The following is a 25,976-nucleotide window of genomic DNA, read 5'->3' as shown; positions in this document are numbered from 1 at the left end:
AACTTGGGAATCATGTGGGCCAGGATCTGTGTCCTGAATGCTCTGCTTCCTTCCTGTGTGACCTCCACAAAACTACATAACCTCTCTGTGCCTGGGTTTCCTCAGGTAGATATGGTTATTGTGGGAGAGATACTTAAAGATCTTAGAGTAACACCGGACTTGTGGTAAGTACACAGTACTGTTGCCTATTACTATTGTTATTATTATTATTATTACAATCTTTCTGAGCCTCAATTTCCTCATCTAGAACTAGAAAACAGACATAATAAGCAAACCTACCTCATGGGGTTGCTGTGAGGATTAAACAGAATGATGCATGTATGGTGTTCAGCCTAGTAACTTACACACAGTAAGTGTGCAATAAATGCTAGTCATTGTTATTCCTAGAAGATTCTCCCCAAATTATTTTAAAAATAAGACGCCTGGATCTGAATGATGGTCCATGCAACAAAGAAATCCTTTCTTTGAACAATGTCAGCAAGGAACATTTTGTGACAACACTCCCCATCCTGAGTTCTACTGATGAACATAACACCCCAGCTCTGTGCTAATTAAGCTCTATGCTGACTCTTCCAGGAACTCTGGTATCCCTTCAAATATTCTAGGCTGGGCGCCTGGGTGGCTCAGTTGGTTAAGCGACTGCCTTTGGCTCCGTTCATGGTCCCGGAATCCTGAGATCGAGTCCTGCATCAGGCCCCTGGCTCAGTGGGGAATTTGCTTCTCCCTCTGACCCTCTCCACTCTCTCGCTGTTATTCTCTCTCTCTCTCTCTCTCAAATAAATAAATAATTAAATAAATAAAATCTTCAAAAAAATATTCTAGACTTCCCTTTAATCTGATACTAATATGCCATCCAGTCTGCCATTTAAGGGACGACTTAAAATTGTGGCTTTGCTGGGGCGCCAACAACAAAGGCGTCTGCCTTCAGCTCAGGTCATGATCCCAGGGTCCTGGGACCGAGCCCCACATCGGGCTCTCTGCTCAGTGGGGAGCCTGCTTCTCCCTCTCTCTCTGCCTGCTGCTCCCATTGCTTGTGCTATCTCTTTCTCAAATAAATAAAATATTTAAAAAACAAAAACAAAAACAAAAAACCAAACCTTTGGCTTTGTAAAACAGGGAGCAAGCCACAAAGGCTTCTGAAGCCCATCGACTGGGCTTGGAGGGAACAGAAAAGTGGCGTTTTATGGTATCAAACACCAGAAGAAGCTCTCATGGCTGCTAACCTCGTGGAGCTCACCCTCCACCCTGGGTGAGTGTTGAGCATGTTCTGCACATGACATCACCGAAACAAGGGCCCTAGCAAGTTCCAAGGTGTTGGAGGTGTGAGCGGAGCTGTGGGCTCTAACCCATGCCTGGCTCCAAAATCCATGCACGCAAAGCCTGGGACAACTGCCTCCCTCCCCCAAGGAAACTGCACAGGTCATCCAATGGCAACTAGCTTCTAATGGTAAGATCACTCCCACTGATACTCTTAGGGGAACCAATTCAAGGCTATCTTTTTTTTTTTTTTCTTTCTGCTACTTGGCCAATCACGACACCTAGTGGCAATTTGAGGACAAACATCAGTCTCCTTAAAAGGCCAGTGGGTGGAGAGCCCCAAGAGCGCTGGGGTGGGGGTGGGGGATCTGAGCCAAAGGAAACTGAGGCCCAGGGAAACGAAGCTAGCCACCTAGAGTCAAAAAGAGAAGAACGCCCATGTGGAACAGCACGGAAAGCCTAGACACTGGAGTCAGGTGCTGGGTTCTGATTCAGAATTCACCTTAATCCTACCCTCAGCAAGATATTTCCTTCAATTGTTGAAAAATACTGATGGAGCCTTACTATGTGCCAGTCACGGTGCCTGATGGTGGGAACATGATGATAAGCAAGGATGATAAGTCTCTATCTCCCCAGTCAAACAGGAAAGGAGAATACTCGCACAGGACTCAACAAGAATACTACCAGTTCATACGAACTGCAGACTTAATCAGCGGCCAAGTAGCATGGTACTGAGCCTGAGGTACTCAGCTCATGTACTCCATCTGCCGGCCGGCCGTAGGACAGCAGTGTGACTGTTACTCTTGCTTGAAAAATGAGTGGCAGAGCACTTCAGCTAAGAGCAGTCAACGGAGGGCTCTGATACCTTCCTACGTTTCTGAATACTGAGGTTGTTGGACTAGCTGTAGGGGTGGAAGGCCTCATTCCAGCTCAGTGCCACTCCTAGGATTTGGGGGGTAGAACTAGGACTAGACACAAGGTCTCCTGATCAAGAGTCTCGTGCTCTTTCTTCATAAGCTATGCTAGTCAAAGATGATTAATAATGACTGGTCGTGGGGTGCCTGGGTGCCTCAGTGGGTTAAAGCCTCTGCCTTCCGCTCAGGTCATGATCCCAGGGTTCTGGGATCAAGCCCCTAGTCGGGCTCTCTGCTCAGCAGGGAGCCTGCTTCCCTTACTCTCTCTCTGCCTGCCTCTCTGCCTACTTGTGATCTCTCTCTGTGTCAAATAAATAAATAAAACAAAAAAAAAATAATGACTGGCTGCTATCGAATGCTCACTCTATGCCATGTTCTGAATTTGTAACACCCCATGCAATCCTCTTCAGAACCTATGACACACCTTTAAAGAGGATTTTTTTTTTTTTAAGATTTTATTTATTTATTTGACAGAGAACACAAGTAGGCAGAGAGGCAGGCAGAGAGAGAGGAGGAAGCAGGCTCCCTGCTGAGCAGAGAGCCCGATGCGGGACTCGATCCCAGGACCCTGAGATCATGACCTGAGCCGAAGGCAGCGGCTTAACCCACTGAGCCACCCAGGCGCCCTAAAGAGGATTTTTTTTTAAGATTCTATTTATTTATTTAGTCAGAGAGAGTATAAGCTCAAGCAGGCAAAGTGGCAGGCAGAGGCAAAGAGAGAAGCAGGCTCCCCGCTGAGCAGAGAGCCTGATGCGGGACTCGATCCATGGACCCTGGGATCATGACCTGAGCCACCCAGGCATCCCTATGACACACCTTTAAAAATGAAAGTAATACCTGAGTAAAAAATCATGCTCTCAAATGGTTAGATAAAGAAAAAATAAAAAGGTCCCAAGATAAATGGAGAAGCTTCCAACCTAACCCAGTTATGAGATTCTTAACAACTGCCTTGTCTTTGTTTGAGCTAGTTACATGGTGGATTAAAAATAATTCTGTATTAGTGTCCTCAAGTTCTCACAACTGGCATGAATAATGGGCCCAGGCAGATGGTGGTTCAAAGATGAATGACTGTCCAGGGAAGACAAAATTACTTTGGGGTAACTCTGGGTCTCTAGAAACAGCTACGGAGCCTGTAAGGCCAAGTGCCAGGCAGACCTGACCCTTTGGTTTTACGGTGATTCCAAATGAATAAAGCACGTTCCAGGAGAACTGAGTACATCGGGAGTCAGGAAACTCTCCAAAATGGTACTGCCATCAGCCTTTGTTTGCTCCTCCCTGGGGTATCTAGGCAGCACAGGATTTCTGTGCTGGGGGCGATCAGACAAACCTCTACAGGGATTCTGCAATTGGAAGCATCGAGTTCAAGGGGACCTGGCCGTGGGGCCACAGTAAGCACGTCAGGAACGCTTCCTCCTGCACCTGGAAAAGCAGCCCCTGCAGCCTCCCTGGCCAGGGTCTCTAGAATGAAACTCAGCAGGCCACAGTGAGAACATAAGCTAGATATGCTGGAATGTTCAGCCCAGAATGCTCTGCTACCTTTTCTCTGAATGGCAAGGTCCCACTTAGTCTCCTAGATCTAGAGCTCAATGCCTATCTGACCGTCACCCCTGTCCCAGGCCAAGTCTGCCTCTCAAGGTACTGCTACACTCCCATAGTATACAGCACAGGATTGTCACCCTAGATTTGTCTGTCTGCGGGCTCTGAACATCTTTAGAAGACGGACTGGGTGGCCCATCTGTTCTTAAGTATTTTGTACCTCATACTGTCTGAGTTGCATAGTGTTGACGTCCAAAGAACTGGAAAGTAAAGCAAAGAATTCAGGGCTGGGAAGAGGTTTAAGAGGTCAGGGTGTTTGAATTCCTGCCCAATACAGAATTTCCCTGAAAATATCATTACAGAAAAACTTAAGTTTTAAAGGTATGTGTGTACAAATATGCATACAGATCTTGCTTGACTTACCATGGGGTTATGTCCCAGTAAACCCATTATAAGTTGAAAACAGTGGAAAGCTGAAAATGCTTTTTATATACTGACCTACCAGTGGACCACTTTCTCATACTATACACAAAAATTAACTCAAAACTGACAAAGGACCTAAATGTGAGACCTGAAGCCATAAAACTCCTAAAAGAAAACATAGGTAGTAATCTCTGAACACTGGCCTTAACAACATATTTATGGATGTGTCTGCTCAGACAAGAGAAACAAAAGCAAAAAATTAACTACTGGGTTATATCAAAACAAAAACATTTTGCACAGTGAAGGAAACCATCCTCAAAACGAAAAGGCAACCTACTGAATGGAAGACGGTATCTGCAAATGATATATCTGATAAGGGGTTAATATCCAAAATATACAAAGAACACAACTCAACACACACACACACAAAAATCTCAAATATTCAAATTAAAAATGGGCAGAGAACTTGAATAGACATCTTTCCAAAGAAGACATACAGATGGCCAAGATAAATGAAAAGATGCTCGCCATCACTAATCATTAGGAAAATATAAATCAAAACCACAATGACATATTACCTTATACCTGTCAGACTAGCTACTATGAAAAAGACAAGAAACAGTAAGTGTTGGCAAAGAGGCAGAGAAAAGGATCCCTGTGCTCTGTTGCCAGGAATGTGAATTAGTGCAGCCACTGTGGAAAACAGTATGGAGGAGGTTCTTCAAAAAATTAAAAATAGAACTATTATAAGATCCAATAATTCCACTATTAGGTATTTATCCAAAGAAAACAAAAACACGGGGCGCCTGGGTGGCTCAGTGGGGTAAGCTGCTGCCTTCGGCTCAGGTCATGATCCCAGAGTCCTGGGATCGAGTCCCGCATCGGGCTCTCTGCTCAGCAGGGAGCCTGCTTCCTCCTCTCTCTCTCTGCCTGCCTCTCTGTCTACTTGTAATCTCTGTCTGTCAAATAAACAAACAAAAAAAAAAATTTAAAAAAAAAAAAAAGAAAGAAAAAAGAAAACAAAAACACTAACACGAGGGGCGCCCGGGTAGCTCAGTCGGTTAAGCATTGCCTTAGGCTCAGGTCATGATCCTGGGGTCCTAAGATGGAGTCCCATGTTGGGGGGGGGTTCCTGGCTAAGCAGGGAGTCTGTTTCTCCCTCTCCCTGCTCCTCCCCACCCCACTCTCTAACTTGCTCACTTTCTCTCAAATAACATCTTTTTTAAAAACCCATTAATATGAAAAGATATATGCACCCCTACTCTTAATGTGACATTATTTACAACAGCCAAGATATGGAAGCAAGCTAAGTGTCCACTGACAGACGAATGGATAAAGAAGAGATGGTATATATACACAATGGAATATTACTCAGCCATAAAAGAGAATGAGATCTTGCCACTTATAACAACATAGATGGACCTAGAGGGTACTATGTCAAGTGAAATAAAAATCAGACAGGGACATACAAATACCATATGATTTCCCTTACATGTGAAATATAACAAACAACCACAGACTCATAAATACAGAGTATAAACTGATGGTTGCCAGAGTGAGGGCCATGGAGAGTAGGTGAACTAGGTGAAGGTCATTTAAAAGGTACAAACTTCTAGTTATAAAACTAATAAGTCATGGAGATTAAAAGTACAGCATAGGGAATAGAATCAGTAATACTGTAATAACAATGTGATGACAGATAGTGACGACACTTAGGGTCGTGGGCATGATGTAGTGTAGAGAACTATTGAATCACTGTGTTGTACATCTGATGCTTGTTTTTCTTAAAAGCGTATTTTTAGAGGGATAGATTAGAAATAAGTAAACAAATACATACCCTAAAAATGAAAAGGCAAAAAGGTAAGGAACCTTTGAGGGTGACGAAATGTTCTATGTCTTGATGGTGATGATGGCTATAGGAGTGCATACATTTGTTAAAACCCATCAGACTATGTATTTTAAATGGGTGTTTATTTTATGTAAATTATACATCAATAAAGATGATTCTTTAAAAAATAAAAATACAACGAGCTGCCCTAAACATGCTCAGGACTCCGACTAAGCCTACACCTAGGCAAAATCATCTAACACAACGCCTATGTTATAATCAAGTGCTGACTACCTCGTGTTATGTACTGAATACTGAACTGAAAGTGAAAAACAGAATGGATGTCAACGTATCTGCTGTTTACCCTCACCCTCGTGACCATGGCCCTGACTGGGAGCTGCATGCGGCTTGCAGCCACTGCCCTACATTACGAGAGAAAACCCTACCACCCAGTGCCAGCCTGGGAAAAGATCAAAATTCAAAGCACAGTTTCTACTGAATCTGTATTCCTTTTGAACCATCAAGAAGTTGAAAAATCATAAGTCAGGGACATTCTGTATGCGTGTGTGACTCCCTTCTAGTATACAGGTGTGTGCATGGTGGTGAAAACTCAAAGAGCAAGACTCACTCAGATCTTTCTTTGAGAATGAGCCATCATCAATTTTTACAAGATTTTTTCCTGATTCTTCAAGAAATACCAGCTACTTAGAGAAAAATGTGTAACATATATTAACACGGATGATAGATTACACAGTTAACATGTTGCTCTATTTTCTTCTAATATTTTCTCCCATGAGTTTTTAAAGGAGCTGAAATCACACTCTATGATACAATTTTATAGTTTGCTCCTTTGCAGCAAGGGCATCTCCCTATGTGATTACAAAGTCTTCATAAGCACCATGTTCTAAAACTTTTATTTTGACATAATTTTGGACATAGAGAAAAGTTACAGGAATAGCAAAAATAGTTCTCTTTCACCCAGATTTAAATTCCTCAAATGTCAACATTTTGCTATATTTTATTTATTTTTTTTTTTTAAGATTTATTTATTTGAGAAAGAGAGAGCCCAAGAAGGAGGGGCAGAAGGAGATAGAAACTCATGTAGACTCCACACTGGGCACAGAGCCCGACGTGAAGCTCAATCTCATGACATGAGTCGAAACCAAGAGTGGTACATGTAACCGACTACGCCGCCCAGGTGCCTCTACTATATTTACTTTATTCCCTGTGCATTCTCCCCTCTAACAGAGAGCATGTGAGAGAAAGAGAGAGAGGTAGACAAGATATTGTTTGACTCTTAAGTACTTCAGTGTGTCTCTCCTACAAATAAAGAGTTCTCTTATATAACCACACTACAATTAGTCAAATCTGGAAACTAATATTGATATACTGCTATTATCCAATCTAGAACCTTATTCAGATTTCAGCAATTGTCCCAATGATGCCCTTTACAGCAAAAGAGAACTCAAAATTCCACACTGCGTTCAACTGTCATTCTTAGTTTCCTTTACTCTGGAATGGTTCCTGAGACTTTGTAACTCAAGATGCTGATTCTTTTGTGTAAAGAACAATTATACTTGGGATGCCTGGGTGGCTCAGTTGGTTAAGCGTCTGCCTTCAGCTCAGGTCATGATCCCAGTGTCCTGGGATCAAGTCCCACATTGGGCTCCTTGCTTGGTGGGGAGCCTGCTTCTCCCTCTGCCTCTGCCTGCCACTCTGTCTACCTTTGTGTGCTCTCTCTCTCTCTGACAAATAAGTAAATAAAATCTTAAAAAAAAAAAAAAAAGAAGGTTATCCTGTGAAATGCCCTTCAGTTTGGGTTTATCAGCTGTTTCTTCCTAACCAGATTAAGGTGATACACTTTTGGACCACAGAACTGAGCATACATGATTTTTAATGATAAGCAAGATTTCATTTTATATAAACCATCTCTTATTGTGGAACTTGGGCCATTGTATAATTTTGCTGTAATCCCAAGTGAAGCTCTTCTTTTTTCTTCCTATCAACTATCTATTTATTGGCTTCTCTTCATTATTTCCTATAATCATGATCACCTCAAAAAAGTTAAAAGAATGAATTCAGGTTATTTTAAGAATATTTTAAGTGTTAATACATTTATAACCTTTTCCTAAAAAGAGCCTATCAGTTTGCAGTCCCATAATTGATAAAAGTATTTACGTCACATCAGGCTAAGTGGCCTTGCACACTGCTATGTTATGAGATTTTTTTTTTTATTTGTAAAGACAAAATACTGCATTGCTGTGTTAGCAGATTTCATCATAAAGTATGGTTAACAAAGGGGGTGTTGTTCCTTTCATGACACTGAATACATTGCTTTGCTTATGGGTGCCTTCATTCAGCAAATATTCACTGAGTTGTCAACTGTGTGCCAGTATTCTAGGTAATGACATCAAGTTCTTAATGTAAAGAAATAAACAAGATAATACAGATTGTGCTAAGAGCCATGAAATTCTTCAGTAGTAACTGAAGGGGATGCGTCAGATTAAGGTAGGCTAGAGCCTAGTGCTTTGAGGGAGAGCTGGTGTAGACACAGTTGGGGAGCACAGCGGGGGGCGGGGAAGGGAGGGTCAGCCGCTAGGTGTCTCTCACTTCATCTCACAACTACTTACCACAAAACTGCACCAGAATGACTGCAAAACACTGCCCTTGACTAAAAACATGAACCCCTATTCTGCCCTATCCCAAACACCCATTTCTCCTGACTGTCCTAGTCAGCGGAGTCTGAACCTGAGCAGTTTGCAACTCGTGAGTAATAACGAAAGCCTGACAGTTCTCTGAAATGAGATTTCTGATGTTGCTCAGTCTTGCAATGACCTGAACGTCAAGGAATCATTCATGAATCAGGCTATCTCAACATTAGATTAATGGTCCCTTTCAACAGTGAAAAGGGAACAGATGACCAAGAACGGGGAGCGTGTGTATTCTCCTCCAAAAAACAGGGGTAGTGGCTGCAGCCGTAGGCAAGGAGGGTGTAAGTGTTTACAGAGAAAAGCAACCTGGCTGTGCTACGAAGGACAAGGCCAGCAGAAATTCCAGCTCCCCGGGCTCACCCCCTCACCCCAGCTTGTCAGGTGCCTCACGAAGTGAGAAATGAGCAATCAGGGAAACTACAGCCTCCCAGGAATGCCTACTTAGCGCTTAGGACAATTGATTTCCGTATACTGGGTGCAAAAAGCAAACAGAGGACCCGGTTGAAGCAATGTTTTTCTTACATCAAAATTGCACGAGATAAAAAATTATACACTATATATACACTTATGATCAATATTCATTAGAAACCACTGTCAAGGGCGCCTGGGTGGCTCAGTGGGTTAAGCCGCTGCCTTTGGCTCAGGTCATGATCTCGGGGTCCTGGGATCGAGTCCCGCATCGGGCTCTCTGCTCAGCAGGGAGCCTGCTTCCTCCTCTCTCTCTCTCTGCCTGCCTCTCTGCCTACTTGTGATCTCTCTCTGTCAAATAAATAAATAAAATCTTTAAAAAAAAATTTTAAATAATAAAATAAAAAAAAAGAAACCACTGTCAAATATATTTTTTAAAAGATTCACAATAATAACCTATAAGGTATATGCATGCTCTTTCCCTTCCCATCCTTCTTTTAGGAAAAACCATCTCAGGTACGCAACAAATCTGATGTATGAGGGACAAGCAGCCTCCTAACAATGCCATGCCCTCAAATACTAAGGTGCACCTCAGGACTTCTGAGGGCAGAGAAAGGAAAAACAACTATTTAAAGCATTACTAATAAAAATGCTATGATTGTGTCCCCCACTTGGGGGATGAACATCTAGAACAATGGAGATGATAAATATTCACCCAAGGGTCACGGACTACCACTTAGTGAACAAAAGACAGTAGATGAGATTTGTGATGGAGGCTCTCATTATACCAGACACAACAGAAGCTCAAGAATCAGATCAGATCTGGTAATTAAAAGCAGGTGAGTAATTAACAAAGGATTGATAAAGGTGTTAGGATAAAATCGTATTTTAACAAGATGAAATATAGGGGAAGGTTTTTATATTTCATCTCTTATCCTGTTTTGCATTTTGGTTTTGTTTTCTTTTTAAAGATTTTATTTATTTATTTGACAGAGAAAGAGATCACAAGTAGGCAGAGAGGCAGGCAGAGAGAGAGGGAGAAGCAGGCTTCCCACTGAGCAGAGAGCCCAATGCCGGACTTGATCCCAGAATCCTGGGATCATGACCTGAGCCAAAGACAGAGGCTTTAACCCACTGAGCCACCCAGGTGCCCTGCATCTTGGTTTTAAAAATATACAAAAAGCACAGAAAGTCGTATTGAAAGAAGTATTACCTAGTTCGCCTAATTGTGACAGAAAGCGACTGTCTGGCAGGTGTCAATAGCAAGGATGAATGAACTAAGGCAAGCAGTTTAAACTAGCAGGAAGAACTCAAAAGAGTCCAGTGTGGGCAATGGTAAGCTAAAGTTTGTAAGTTAGGATCATTCATATGTATCCAGTTGGTGGCTGAAATTTTCTGTTTTCCGATTTTTTTGTCTCTACCATAACTTCAAGGACTAAAAGGAGACTCAATACTGGTAGTAATTTTCCATAATTAGCATTGGTGGAGAGATCTGGCAAAAAAAAAAAAAAAAAATCCACCGTGGTTTTATAGGTGTGAGCCTTAAACCTGGTAGCATTTTAACCTTTTTCTTTACAGACATTAAACAAGCATTTAAATCTAAGTTAAGAATACTTGTTTCAAGGCAAAAGAAAAGAACAACCAAACAAAACAGAAAAACAAACAAAAGTCTTACAGACCAGGCCCCCTATCCTGACTCATCACAGGCTGACAATTTCTTTACAGATTATCAGTCAGAACAAGGAGGATGCCTTAGGCCCCACTTCGATGGCTCTTTTTAAACAATTCTCTAGTTCTCCTCCAGGGGGCGAAGTTGGCCAGCATTTCACTGGAAAAGGCACTTCCTTTCAAACTTGGATTTTTGCGCATAGCACTAGGAATATATTCAAGTACAAAAAGGGCCATTTCCCCTCTTCTCACCTGTTTTCAATACATTGAATTCGGACTGATTAGCAAAGCATTCCAGCCCTTTGGTGCAACAGGAGGGAAGGGACTTAAGGGCAGTGGGCAGGAACACTATCAGCGCAGTCCCTGAGGCCGGCAGGCCTCTTCTCCTAAAACTTGAGATCAGGGTGATGGTTTTGCCAACACTGATACAGTTTCGAGGATATTACTTTTTTTTCTTTTAAGGAGAATTTTCCGCTAGGCCTACTATGGCCAGCTGATGCCTTACACAGGATTGCTTCCTACCCAGCTCCTTTGCAAGGCCTCCTTCAGAACAACCACAGAAACGGCAGGAGGTCTGGGAGCCCCTGCCCTGCCTTCCTGCAGGAATAGTAGGTCCTTTCCTCCTCCCGAGGGTGAGTGCTGGCCCCGAACCAACAAGCCCAGATAGCAATTCCTCACTGGGCCTTCGTCCCCTTCCCTGAAAGGGTTAGATGCTCCCAGGAGGAACTCAGGTAATGGCACAGAAGAGGACACACACAGGGGCAAAATCTGTACTCAACGCTGGGACAAACTGGAATTATAGTGTCTCGGTAGGTAACAGCATGACAGGGTAGAGAGAAAGACCTGGAGTGTGTGTGCCAGTTCTCCCTGGCCTAGGAACAGACCTAGTTTGTGTGCATCCTGAGCCTTATATAATTTGGGGGTTTCTTATTAGAAGAATATAAAATTAGTGCTGGCCCATTAGCCATAGGGCATCAGAGGGGGTCCTTAGAGGGGAAGGGCCCTGAAGCTTGAGCATCATAACCATCATGAGCTCCCTGATCACCATGGCAGCTGAGGAGTGTGTTGCCAATCAGGCTTCCGTAAGCCTTGTCTACAAAATGGCAGTGGGTATTTTTAAGGTCAGGTGACTCAGTTTCTTTTTCTCCTTCTTCTTCTCCTCTTTTTTAAAAGATTTTATTTGTGAGAGAGGAGAGAGCACAAGCGGGGGCAGTGGCAGGCAGAGGGAGAAACAGGCTCCCTGCTGAACAAGGAGACCTACAAAAGACTCGATCTCAGAACCCTGGGATCGTGATCTGAGTCGAAGGCAGACATTTAACCAACTGAGCCATCCAGGTGTCGGGGCTCAGTTTCCACCTCAGGGAGTAGACTCAGGGGCTGGGAAAGAAAGACTGCAAGTGGCCAGTGCTGGCTGAAAGTGTCCCCTTGAGTTCTGCTCCCTCTTCATCCTGCCCCAGGCACACCGTCGCAGGTGCACGGTAAACACCTTCTGACCGACCAGTGGAAGTGGCCTCGCTGCCTCCCCTCTACCAGTTCCCCTCCTTGAGGCTCAAGCACTTTCCTTTTCTCTGGCTCACTGGCCAGGCTTCCAGCTCCTGTGTAAAGAAAGAGCACTCCTGAACTGCTTGCAGAGGTGAGTAAGTCTCACCCAATGTTAGAGTGGGTTTCCTGCTCAGATGGGTAATTCATTCACCACAGATGTCCAGGCATAAGTTACACAGACCTCAAAACCAGTCCCACAAAGGATGATGCTGTTGCCTTCTATACAGATCTTGGGTCTGGCACAGTGTGGGCACCTGGTAAAGACCCCAGAAGCCTGGAGGAGCTCTACTGCCCCAGAAGTGCCCGTCACCCAAGGAGGATCCTAGGAAAGAAGTGCTCAGGGGCACCCCAGCACAGTCCTGGCAGAGGGAACGAACCTCCTTCATTGGGAATATGAGCTCCGCCACAAACCAGCTTGCCCCCCATGCCTGACCAAGACTCTGCCCCCATGTTCGGTCATCCTGTCACCTCAGACTTGGCCTTCTCCCCCTCCTCCTGATGGGAAGGTCATGTCTCCTTTTAAGAGCTCCTTGGGCTTCACGAAGGTGCCAACTCTGCCAGACTTAAAGAGAACAAAATAAACTGATCTGAATTTAGAGCACCTAGCCAAATGTAGCTATGTTTGCATATTTGCACAGTCCTTGTAAAAATAATATATAAATTTCTCCCAGTCTAGTGGCAAAACCGCTTAGCCAAATCTTTACAAGGAAATGAGAGGAGGCCTAAAGAGATGGCAAGTTGTTTAGTTAATGGAGCCTGCTTTCGTATATGCTACAGATTGGTATTTATAAGCAAACCGACTCCTGAATGTTCTCGTTCTTTCTTGAACAGAACAGTGAGAACAACTTCTTACATAGAAAAGTGTCTTCATGAAGCCATTTGTCGCAAGGAAAATGTTCTACAAATTCTCACCTGTAAAACGAAGATGGTATCGTGATGGGAAGAGAATTATTTGGTGTTTATTTGGGTGTTTACTGGGTGCCCAGACTGTGCTACACAATTCGTAGGGATGATTTCACTTAATTCTCTCAATAACCCCGTGCAGGATTAACCTCACCATGTTAATGCAGAAATCGAGGCTTTAAGAGTAAATGACTTGTCCAAGGTGCTCAGAGGTGGATTTGAGGCTGGGCAGGCTGAGCTCTACTCTTACCCAGCCCTTGAGCCATGCTGCGTCTGCACCAAAAGTCACTTTGTACACTACAAAGAACGAAGAAGCTTTACAAGATACTTTTTAAAAGCAGGTAGTTGCACACATTTTGATTTTTTCAGAAATTGCTATTTGATTTAAAAAAAAAAAAACTGCTAAAGAATTGGGCTACTTTTCACAAAGTCTACAAGGTTATTTAAGAAATCACTTGGGGGCGCCTGGGTGGCTCAGTGGGTTAAGCCTCTGCCTTCAGCTCAGGTCATGATCCCAGGGTCCTGGGATCGAGCCCCGCATCGGGCTTTCTGCTCTGCAGGGAGCCTGCTTCCTCCTCTCTCTGCCTGCCTCTCTGCCTACTTGTGATCTCTGTCTGTCAAATAAATAAATAAAATCTTAAAAAAAAAAAAGAAATCATTTCAACAGTCAAACGCAAACAATGATAACAGCTACTAATTCTTGGACCTATGAGACAGGCCTCTGCTGAATTCATTACATGACTGCCTCCCCTTAATCCAGCTAGCTTACGAGGCACCTGGCACTACCCTTCATTGAACAAATGGGGAAATGGAGGCTCAGAGACTCTGCCCAACTTATCTCAGCTAAGGAAAGGTCTGAACTCTGGTCTATCTGCCTATGCTATGCACCTCCTGGGTATAAAGTGTGTACAAACAGAAAGAATGTTCTAGTTAGGAGCCTACTACCTATTTCATACATCTAGATATTTGAATGGCCAAATGGAAAATACTACATTCTTTCAGGCCAAGAGAAGAACACAGGTGAGCAGCGGTAGGGGCGTGCAATTCTCCCCTCACAGCCCCTGGCTCCCACATCATTCGGAGCATGAGGAAGGGACAGAAGGGGGGAATGGAGAAGGGGGTTAGCGACATCCTGCCATCTTCATAAACAGCCAGCAAGGATAACACGAGGACATGAGCCACGTTCACATCTGGATACACAATGTTGAGTCCTGCCAGGGACACTGATCCAGTGATGGGATCGCCCAAAATGCATTTAATACATTCTTAGACCATTGGCCCCAAAGAGACTCCAACTCTGACTCAAGTGCCTTGCTAGCACGTGTCACTTGCTCATCCAGGACTCAGCCTTTACCAGGGTGTAGGGGATCCAAATGCAGGGTGACCCACTTCCCACCACAGCTGCCCCGCCAGCCTGCACATGACAAAGGAGGGCACTTCAGCACAGAGGCCAGGTTCCCAGTGCTGGGGCCAGAGAAGGCAGGAAAAGCCGAAGACCCCTTGAGGATGCTCAAGCCAAAAGAAAAACTGCAAAAAAGCAGGGGGTGAGGGGTGGTTCTTGCAGAGCACATTCCACAAGCCTTGATTTTTCAGAGTTCATAAACTACGGATGGAGCCTTGATTAAAAATCCCCCCGAAGCATGGCAAATCAGCTCTCAGAACAAAAGAAACTATGTTAGGGTCATGAGCATGAGAAATAGTGGTTAAGCATGGAGTTTCCAAATGCTAGCTTTCTCTTGGGGTTATATCAAGTGCACTTCGGTGCCATGGTTGGGAAAACCATGGTTGGGAAAACCATGGTAGGGAAAAGCAAGGTCAAACGCTTCCCTGGGTCTTAGAGGCAGGGTGTCCGTGGAAGCCCCGCCTCCCCCAAAATCTGCCACCCAAGCAGATTCTCTCAGTCTGGGGTATATATATATACACACACACACACACACACACACACACACCTGACCCCATTAAAGGGAATGTAGCTTTGTAGAAGCAACACCTTCCCAGCAGCAACAAGTTATCTGACAATCGGAATAAGACATTTGGGAGGGAAAGAAGGAGGTAGGGAGCTCCCCATGCTTGCCCAGGTTTCAAGCACAGGATGAAGGGCTGCTTTTAGGGGTGTTAGAGAGGAGTTCGTTGTATTAGCCAGAGGTTAAGAGTTAATCTAACAAGATGCTAAAGTGGAAGTTTCCACTCCAGCATCAAGACTCAACAGATGGGAAATTCCAAAGCATGGGGCCAGACCATTATGTGGAAATTCCTAAGAAGTTGACCTAGCTGGCTCAAAGATCCATACGGAGGATATATAAACAGGTTCAGGGCAGTGGAAAGTGACGGAGGATTTTGTTAGGCAGATTCCTCTAAAGTGCTCTGGTTCCTACCCCGTCCCAGGATGGCTGGGGTGGAAGGAGCTGCCCTTTCATTTCAAGCCTCGAGAAAAGGGTTTCGAAGGCAACATCTGGAAGGCTTGACATGGGTCTCTATAGTCTGGGGACTGGTATGCAATTTCTGTTGAAGGCAAAAATGTGAGGAAGACACTAAAGAGGCCTCCGGTGGCAGAACAGAAGGCTGTGTCAGGGAAAGTGGCTGCCCTCCCTCTTCTGGGGGGAGGGGGCGGGGGTGTGAAGTAGTGTGAACTCTGGGCTCTAGGAATGCCAGCCTTGGTCTCCTTAAAACAGGTTCAACCCAACAGGCTTCATTCAGCCTGAGGATGGGAGAACACAGATGGAAACCAGAAGCGGCTGGCTGATGGCCACAGCCAGCAGGAGACACACTGCATGAGTGTTGGGAGATCCAGAAGGAAAGTTCGAGGAGGGAGTCCTTGAGAAAGCCACAGAAGCAGCCAGGAGAGAGAGAGAGTCCATTTACCCGTCAGCGAGGCTCAGAGCACCCACTGCCAGGCAGGATGGTAGCAGTCAGGTAAGAACCTTCCTCTTTTCCTCCCCCTCTCTGTCACCTGGGGAGGCCTGATGCTGTGGGCAGCTGGAAGACGGGGAGACCTATACTGGCAAGATGGGGGGGAAGTCTTCTCTTGGAGTGAATACTGACTGTTTATAGGCCAGACTGAGCATTTATAAAGCATTTAGACCAGAACAAATGTGTATGTGTTACTTAAAGGGGTAGCAGGACTTCTTAGATTCCTAAGAATCATGAGGAAAGCGTCATAGGCTTGATCAAGTTTGTTTGTTTGTTTGTTTGTTTTAAAGATTTTATATATTTATTTGTCAGAGAAAGAGCACAAGCAGGGGGAACTACAGGCAGAGGGAGAAGCAGGCTCCCCGCTGAGCAAGCAAGTCCCCAATGCGGGACTCAATCCCAGGACCTCGAGATCATGACCTGAGCTGAAGGCAGATGCTTAACTGACTGAGCCACTCAGGCATCTCAGCTTGATCAAGTTTTTAAAAGAAAATGGGGGAAAGACACATCTCACAGAATAAACTTTAAAGGAACAGCAGGAGACAATAAAGCTGGAGGTGACTGGGGGCTCAGCTGGTTGAGCTCCTGACTCTTGACTCAGCTCAGGTCATGATCTCAGGGTTGTGAAATTGAGCCACACGTCAGGCTCCACGCAGAGTCAGCTTGAGATTCAGTCTCTCCCTCTCTCTTTCCTTCTGCCCCTCCCCCAGCTCACGCTTGCTCTAAATAAATAAATAACTTAAAAAAAAAATACAGATGTGCCTTAATTAGGTCTCATGTCATGTGTGCAATGTAGTAGTTACAGTTAATCTTCGCTAAGCACAGAGTATGTGCCAGGCATGAGACCAAGGGCTTTACAGATATTATCTCATTCAGTCCCCCTAACAACTCCACGAGGCAGCTGTTAGTATCCCCTTGGACAGCTAAGGAAACTACAGCTCAGAGAAGTCAGGCAACATTCCCAGAGTCACACAGGTAGGTAGGTAAAGCAGTAGCCTGGATTCAACCTCAAGTCTGACATCTAATCCCGAACCCTTCTTACTGTCACAGATGAGTGGTTTTCAGCAGACACTGGTGGCCGAAGCAGGGTAGGAGCTTGGGTCCTGCCTAGCCTTCCCTCCTGCGAGTCCCGAAACTAGAAAACTAAAGGGCAGGGCTTGAAAACCACTCAACAGCATCAGTCTCTTCCAACTCTGGGATTCTATGACTCTATCACCTGTGGGTGGAAAGATGGGGAGAGGAAGACCCACAGCAGCTGATGTGGGGAAGAGGAAAAACACCGAGTTTGTATCCCGTGTTCTCAGAGAGGCAGCCAGGAGGAGCTGGTTCTAGTCGGTGCTTTTGTAACAGACCCGAGGTTCACAGAAGTATAGTCCTGGGTAGAAATAAGTGGTTCAGATAATGCAGGTAAAGCACTTAGCACAGAGCCTCGCACCACAGTCAGCATTTTGGTAACTGGCAACTGGGACTGTAAAAAGTTTACATACGCCTAAAAACCTCAACATGCAATTTAATGAAACATACTCAGCCACTGATATCACCATGTCCCTTCCGTAGGGAACTATATGTATCATGGACACTAAACTTTATTAGCTGAGCCAAGCCAAGAAACAAATGCACAAGATTAAGCTGGCCAAATCTGAAACAATTTAAGTAACAATGAGGGAAACGGAATCCCTTTTTCCAGTAAAAAAGACAAGAAAAGAAAAGAAAAAGTACATACACACAATTTTGCAAATAATTAGAGAAGCCCATTCACTGATTCATTCAATGGATTACAGAAGAACCCATTCCCTGTCTCCAGGTTAACAGTCACTCTTCTAGATTCTGGGGATACGATAGGAGATCCATAGCCCCAAAACTGCCTACCTAATCCCACAGCGGGGTCACCCATCCTTCATCTCTCCATATGCTCGTTGTTGCTAGTCTTGATCATGATACCTACTCTGGAATAGATAGTCAAAGTAACTGAAGCTAAATCTAATTTTAAACCTTCCCAGTTCAGTGGATCCCCTGATGCAGAATTTCTAAATCAGTGAACTCTGGTACCCAAAAGTTTTATCTGCTCAGCATTCTCTTACTTCCCTCTTCTGTTAACTAAATTCTTCCTTCTTTTGTAGGGACCCCATTCTATGGGATTCTGGTGGGATTCAACCTCTCTCAAGGCCATATGAACAAAACCTGGCCAGATACTGCTTACTGTCTTCTGTGTACTTCTGGCCAAGTTGATTCAGGAAGGGAATCCAAACTGGGCCAGCTAAGATTCCTCCTTGGTATTGAGAGAACAATGGCAAGAAAGGCAGTCTCTTTTCACTCAGATCCACAGCTGTGAGGACGATGGCCATATAACACTGATGGCTACCTCTGGCACCATGGTATGGGAAGAGCTTGCCTGTGAATGAGGCTGACAGCACTGAGCTAAGCCAAAAGTTGGAGGGAGTGGGGCACCTGTGTGACTCAGTGGGTTAAGCCTCTGCCTTCAGCTCAGGTCATGATCTCAAGTCCTGGAATGGAGCCCCACATCGGGCTCTCTGCTCAGTGGGGAGCCTGCTTTCACCTCTCTCTCTGCCTGCTGCTCTGCCTACTTGTGATCTCTTTCAAATAAACAAATAAAATCTTAAAAAAAAAAAAAGATGGAGGGAGTGAAAGATAATGGCTTGATGATATCTTTTGAACTCCTGGATACAGCTCTACCTGAAGTCCATTCCAGTACAGATATCCTATTCATGTAAGTCAAGAAACTAGTTTAAATTGGATTTCTGATATTTGCACACAAAATAACAACAATCACAAATAACAACAATGATAAAATAACAAATAAGCCTGGCCTAAATGAAAATAAAGCCCAAAAGAAAGTTCCCATTCATTGGTAGTACTTGTGGAAATCTAGGCTGCTCTCTGAATTAAAGGGTTTCATCCTGCAATATTCCTACAAAAAGTCTAGGCTTAGCCTTACTTTCACATGATGTTCTGCCCCTGACAGTTCTTCCTCCAGTGCTGCCACCAACCAGACCCTACTTCTTGCAATAAATATCAAAGTTTCTGTCCTGAAGAAGAAAGTCCCAGAAGCACACAACAGTCACCCAGGCTTGCCCAGGTTATCATTTGTTAACAGCAAGCAAATACTTATAGGCTGCTATTCTATTCCCGTGAGATTCTCCAACTGCCCCGGTTCTCACCTGAACATTCCAGTATCAGAAGTGACCTAGAGCCAGGAAGCTCAAAGCAGAAGGAGACACACTTGTGGAGCAAGGAAAGAGGATGAACAGGCCACAATGGACACAGTCGATGCAATTTCTCTGGAGCCCAAAGCCACTTTGCAGATGGAGTCAGGGTGTGATGATTTGAGACTGGGGAGAAATAATATTCACGGAGTCCTTTCGGAAGCTATTTATTATTCTTTTAGAACAGGGATGGTAAGTCACTTTCAACTCCTGTGCCAAATTTGGTCCACAGCCAGATGCCCAGGCTTAGCATCAAGAACAGGGACAATCTGTGAAGTCTGATATGGGGTGGGGGTGGGGCACAAATACATGTATTTGGAGATTCCAGCTGAAACCATTAGAGTTTATCCTTGGATTAAGTGCACACCTGGACAGGAAGGGCTTTTCTTGGACTTCACCCGGGGGTTACATCATTTACCTATACCCAGGATAGCCCTCACTATTCTATTTGTTACGGGGATGTGGTTCACAACCTTATGCGGTCTCCTCTTTGTGAGCACTGTGGAGAAATTACTCTAAATCATAACCTCCTCCGAGTAACTAGCATGCCTGTATCCTCCTGCCACTCTGCACTGTTACCTGAGCATGGGTTCTTTCTGGGAACGACCACCCAGAAGCTCCAAGGCAAGACTGGGGGACCTCACAGCTCATGTATGGGCTCTCACTTCCGCACCAGGGGCCCAACCTTATCTAAAATTTCCCCTACATTTCTTTCCCCTACAAATTTCCTGCCTTCCTTATTTTTGTAGGTCCCATTATATTATATGTGTATTTAAAAGCCACTCGGGGGACACCTGGGTGGCTCAGCGGGTTAAAGCCTTTGCCTTCAGCTCAGGTCATGATCTCAGGGTCCTGGGATCGAGTCCCACATCAGGCTCTCTGCTCAGCGGGGAGCCTGCTTCCCCCTCTCTCTGTCCCTGCCTTCCTCTCTGCCTATTTGTGATCTCTGTCTGTCAAATAAATAAAATCTTTAAAAAATAAACAAATAAAAATAAAATAAATGCCACCTCAGGGCACCTGGGTGGCTCAGTCAGTTAAGTGTCTGACTCTCGGTTCTGGCTCAATCTCGCGCCTGTGGGATCGACCTACATGCCAGGCTTTGTGTTCGTGCAGAGTCTGCTTCGGATTCTCCTCCCCACCTCCCACTCTCAATTAGATAAATAAAATCTTTTAAAAAATAAAAATTTATTTTTGCACCAAAAATAAATAAATAAAATAAAACAAAATAAAAGCCACCTCAAAGCTCTTTGAAAGGAGACAAGCATGTATATTAGAGCATTAGCAATCAAAACACTGTAAAACAAATGGGACAGTGAAAGGAAGATGGTTTTAAAAGGCGGCCAGTTGGGGCAGCTCTTACGGGGCAGCCCCAGGTGAGCAGGCCAAGAAGGTGGTGGCCTTGGACCACGAACAGCCCTGAGTTTAACTGTCAGCACATGGCTTGGTCCTCCCCCCTCACTTCCCGCCCTCGTGCCTGCATAGCTTCCACCACCCTGTCCTTCCTCGGGCAGCTGGTGCCCTCTGGCCCGTTCCGGTGCATCCCACACCTACTTTCTCTTTAGGACTACTGCTTGCTCCCCTTTTCCACCTCCTCCCATCAAATCGAGTAGCTCACACTTCTACAGGACCTTGTACTGGACTATGACAGGTTGTCCATGGTTGGTAGCATTCCTTCTCACAGGGATGAGGACATTTTAACCAGGTTTTCTGAAGAAGGTAAAAACCCAAAGAACTCAGTCACTAATGGTGGAGTAGGCTGGAATGATGGTAGAGATGCAACTCAACAGGAAAGAATCTTCTTGTAAATCTCAAAGAATTCTATGTAAAGTGTTAGCACAGTGGCTAGCACAGAGTCAGCACTCAAAAACACAGCTGACACCAACGATGACTACTGTTGTTACTGCTCCCACCATGACTACCCTTCAAAGACTCCCTACCTATTCCTCTGTCACCACCAGGACCACCACCGTGAAGGTCACTGCCCCTTTCTGCACAGTGGCCAGCCACAGATCCATAATCCATAATGCCATTTTCATTATCTTTTATGGTTCACAAATCTCTTGCACATACATCATCCTTTTAGATCTTCTTGGTAGGCCATTAAGTGAAACATTACTCTCATTTTACAGATGGAGAAACTGGAGCTTAGCTAGATTGAGTGCAAAGCAGAAGGGTCAGGGCTCCAACCAGGTCTCCTACAAATGTCTTGTTCTTTCCATAATGAGTGGTTACCAACTGCATAGCAATGACATGAGAATCATCTGAGCACTTAAAAGATTCCAGGGGTCCACCCCAGACCTAATAAATTGGGATGGCCCAGGGGAAGGGGCTGTGAGCTTATATTTTAACAGGTGCCTCATGAGACCCTGATGATCTGCTGAGGGACAACCAAACACAAGGTCGGTGCTGCCTCTTGGTGGTCTAAGCATCTGCAACCCTCTCAGCCATCTGTGCGGGGTCCCTCGAGGAAGGCCTGGGTAGCCGTCTGCTCTGTAAAGTCAGTTTTCTACCACTATGTAACTGTTCCCTCCCCACAATCACATTCAGGTTCAAAGGGAGCCCTGACAGAGCACTGGAAAAGGCAGACGGGCCAAGGTGAGGAGAGTGAACTGAACAACAGTGTTTGGCTTTGAAGCAGTTCAGAGCAGGGCAGGTCTCAGGCAGCACACACAGGTAGGAAAGGCCCGGTCACAGAGAAGGGAAAATTCTAGTGGGTCCTGCAGAATGCAGAGGGTTTCCAAGGAGGGAAGGGGTGAGCAGCAGGAGGTATCCTTAAGAAAAATGGCAATGGACCAGTCTGACTGGAATAAAAGGAGTAGTGGGAGGTGAGTGAGAGAGGGTCAGGCCAGAGGAAGGATGTGGAGAAGTCAGAGAGAGGAGTCAAGGCCGGTGCTGTGGACGATTTGAGACGCTGACAAAGGCGCGAAAGCCTGAGGGATGAGCTGAAGGATGACCGTGTGGTGGCAGCGAACGGAGGAGGGTTGGAGCTTGGGCCTCCTGGCACGGGCAAGACCACCTCGCAGTCTGCTCAAGGAAGATGGCAGGTGGCGGTGCCAGGGCCTGGCAATCACGATGGGGGGAGAGGGCGGTGGGCTACAGGATGGGTATGGACCTGAGACCTCACTCCATGCCCTTCTTTTTTCACGTGACTCAAAAACACTGCAGGACAGGACCACAAATGTGGCCACAGTCCTTCCCCTCCCTGTATCCGGGTTTCCCACAGTGCAATCCGGTAGCTCCTCTACTAAGGAGCTGACTTTGTATCTGTCGCCTCTTGAATCCAGCCCAGCCATATAGCTCCTGTTAGCCGACAGAATGTGATGGAAGCAACGTTGTGCCAAATCTGAGCCTCAGGCTCCAGACACTCCTGCTTTCAGTTGGTACCTGCCCAACTGCATGAGAGATGCTCAGGGTAGCCTGAAGGACGGTGAGACACACATCTTAGAGTCATTGTCATCTGCTACCAGCCAGGTGACTCTCAGAAACAAGGCCTAACTGACCTGGACCTGAAGCTGACTGGAGAGACAGGAGTGGTCCCAGCAGAAATCAGAAGAATCATAACGCAGAGCCCAGCTCGAACTACCAATCCACAACATTGTAGCATAAAGACATGATTGATATTTTGAGTCGGGAAATTTTGGCTCAGATCTCTGGTAGTGTGTTTGGGGGTGATTCTTTATGCAGCAAAAGCTAACTGCTACACACTGCAAATGATGGTATCGCTTCAGCACGAGGCAGTGATGCTACACGAAGCCCCAGAAATTTTCACACTTAAAAAGTATATAATTTTCATACTTAAAAAGTATATCATTTTCCTAACTCTAAAGTCAGTTTCCTGCCAATGCATTACCATTATGTCCCAACAATCACATTTAGGTTCAAAGAGAGAGAGGAAAATTACAGCAAGAAGAAAGCTAATACATTATAGCTGTGAGCCAATTTTCATTACAACACACTGCAAGGCACTGTCTGAATTCCTTGGCTGAAATAACACTTTGTTGTTTTGGATACTGCCTGACATAAGCAGACCATCAACAGGGGCCTGGAAATAGTTTCACTGCAAGAACACGAAAAAGTTTTATTTTAACAGTATTGGCATGTAATCATAGATCTTTTCCCCGACCATGTTCTTAGCAAAGGAACATGGACTGATTTTTTTTTTTTTTTTTTAAAGGCTTGGAGACATCTTAAATCATTTCAGAGAGGAAAAAAAAAAAGTGTGACTAAACAGACATCATCTAATCATAGCACTGGTAGGGATGTATCTAACTTAGAAGCATGAAACATCATTTCAAAAATAATGTCAAACAGTCACATTGTTTTAAAACTGAAAGAGAACTTACCAGTAAGACTTCCTGGGGCCCACCGTTTTCAGGTTGTAAGACGTGGAATGAATCTGAAATAGAATTAAGCAAACACTCTGTAAGTAAATCACACTCAGGAAGGGTGTGCTTTTGGTCCCAAGGGACCGCCATGATGTTGCATATTTATTCTTTTAGTTAAAGATTAGCAAAGCTTTTTCTGGCTTCTGATGGGATAGGGAAAGATTTTTGCCTACGTATTTCAACTTCCTGAATAGAGAGCACTCTCTCGTTTACTTCAGAGAGTGCTGGAAGTCTGAAGCCAGTACTATAAATGGTAGTATTCTCGTCCAAACCCCTCCAAGTCAGAGGAAGCCTCCTTGGTTGTTGTTCTTGCCTTGGTCCCTCAGCACTCCTGCTGGGACCAAGCCATGGCTCCCTTTATGGAACCCGTGAAAAGACGGATGGTCTAGCACAACCTGAAGACCAATGGGAAGAGGATACAAGGCTTCCTGATAGTGGCCATCTGATCACAAATAACCCCCAGTTCTTGTTTTATCAGTAAGAGGGAGCCTAAGGCGGTGCTGCTCAACAGTACTAGACCACGAGCCACAGATACAATTTTATATTTTTGAGCAGCCACGTTGAAAAGGCAAAAAGAAATGGATGTAATTTTAATATGTTTAGATGGATTGATTCAGAAAATTATCATTTCGACATATAAAGAACAGAAAAATCACTAATGAGACATTTCACATGCTTTTTTTCATATACAATCTTCAAGACCCAGCATCTCACAACCCAGACTAGCCATATTTCAAGTAGTCAATGGCCATGTTGGCTGGTAGCCACACCAGACACCAAAGGAATCCAATCTTGGCCTTCGCAGGTCCTGGCAAAGTCAGTCCAATGCATACGGAGATTTTATTCATCTATTTTCCTGTTCCTAGTAATCTATCATTACCCCATTCATGATGTCATTTTACTAGAAACAATCACATAATAATAGCAAATATTTATATAGCACTTACTAGTGCCAGGAATTATTCTTGGCAACTACTTCAATTAATCCTCACAATAACTTTATGAGGTAAGTGTATTATCATTCCCATTTTGTAATGAGGAAACTGAGGCATGGAGAGGTTAAGTAACTTACTCAAGGTTTTAAGATGTGACAGAGTGGAGATTTTTTTTTTTTAAAGATTTTATTTATTTATTTGACAGAGAGAGACACAGCGAGAGAGGGAACACAAGCAGGGGAGCAGCAGAGAGAGAGGGAGAAGCAGGCTTCTTGCTGAGCAGGGAGCCCGATGACAGGCTCGATCCCAGGATCCTGGGTTCATGATCTGAGCCAAAGGTAGACGCTTAATGACTGAGCCACCCGGGCATCCGGATTCTTTTTTTTTTTTTTTTTAATATACAAAGCTTTTTGGTTTTTTTTTTTTTTTTTTTAAGAATTTATTTACGTAAGAGAGGGAGAGAGCACATGAGTATGGAGCTGGGGGCAGAGGGAGAGGGTGAGAATCTCAGGCAGATTCCCTACTGAGCGCAGAGCCTGATGTGGGGCTTGATCCCATGACCCTCAGATCACCACCTGAGCCAAAACCAAGAGTTGAGCACTCAACTGACTGCACCACCCACACGCCCATCAGAGCTGGGATTCTGATCCAGGTAGTCTGCCTCCAGACTCGTGTCCTTAGCCGCTGGACTCCCAATTAAGTGTGAATGGCTCAACATAAGGTAATTGCTTTCAGTTTTAATTATAACCACCAAGTGATTCAAGGCTGCTCTCATGATACATGGTCAGATAATAGCAGTGATGGCAGATGGAGGGGTTATGGGTTGTGCTAGCAAATTAAAATAAAAACAACATGGAGTTAGAGCAAAACCACCACAAACAGGCCTGCGGTCACGCCTAGGCCTAGGAGTGCAGTATGGGGTTAATGGTGGGGGGAGGGGTGTCAGTCTTCAAAAAATCTTGTCTTCGTGGTTTTTCTGAGTGAAGGGTCCATCGCTTTCATCAGATTCTCAAAGGGGTCTACAAGTTGGACACCTCTGTATCTGTCTTAACAGGGGTGGAGAGGAAGAGAGGATAAATCCAGTAGGAAGGAATTCAGAAAACACATCCTTTTTATTTAATCCATGGTCCCCAAAGGAATCACACCTAATGAGGAAAACAAGATCCACACATGTAAACTCCATGCCCAAACAGTAGCAAAGAAGGTGGGTCAATGACACTGTTTAGAATCCACAGGACTTGGGCTGAGGCCAGTGCGGGAGGCTGCCACCTGCTCTTGTAGGCTGAACCCAAACCTGCTGGAAGTCCTTCAGTGGCCTCCTCTGGGTTCTAG

The 25,976-nt window shown here is 44.8% G+C and overlaps 1 protein-coding gene across 5 annotated transcripts in view; it reads right to left on the bottom strand.

The window, feature by feature from the left end:
• The window catches only part of LOC116600848, a 131,628-nt gene that overhangs the window by 56,098 nt on the left and 49,554 nt on the right, over positions 1-25,976 (bottom strand). For all 5 annotated transcript variants that reach the window (XR_004289833.1, XR_004289834.1, XR_004289835.1 and 2 more), the window contains exon 2: positions 23,668-23,720. Coding sequence is in view for 2 of the 5 variants with exons in the window: in XM_032361223.1 (XP_032217114.1) it covers positions 23,668-23,720 (53 nt within the window). In the remaining 3 variants the exon portion in view is untranslated. The remainder of the gene's footprint in view (positions 1-23,667; positions 23,721-25,976) is intronic.

The sequence above is a fragment of the Mustela erminea genome, chromosome 10, assembly GCF_009829155.1.
Source record: "Mustela erminea isolate mMusErm1 chromosome 10, mMusErm1.Pri, whole genome shotgun sequence".
Lineage (NCBI taxonomy): Eukaryota > Metazoa > Chordata > Mammalia > Carnivora > Mustelidae > Mustela > Mustela erminea.
Note: the sequence above shows the minus strand (reverse complement) of the source record. Positions and strands in the feature narration are given on the sequence as shown.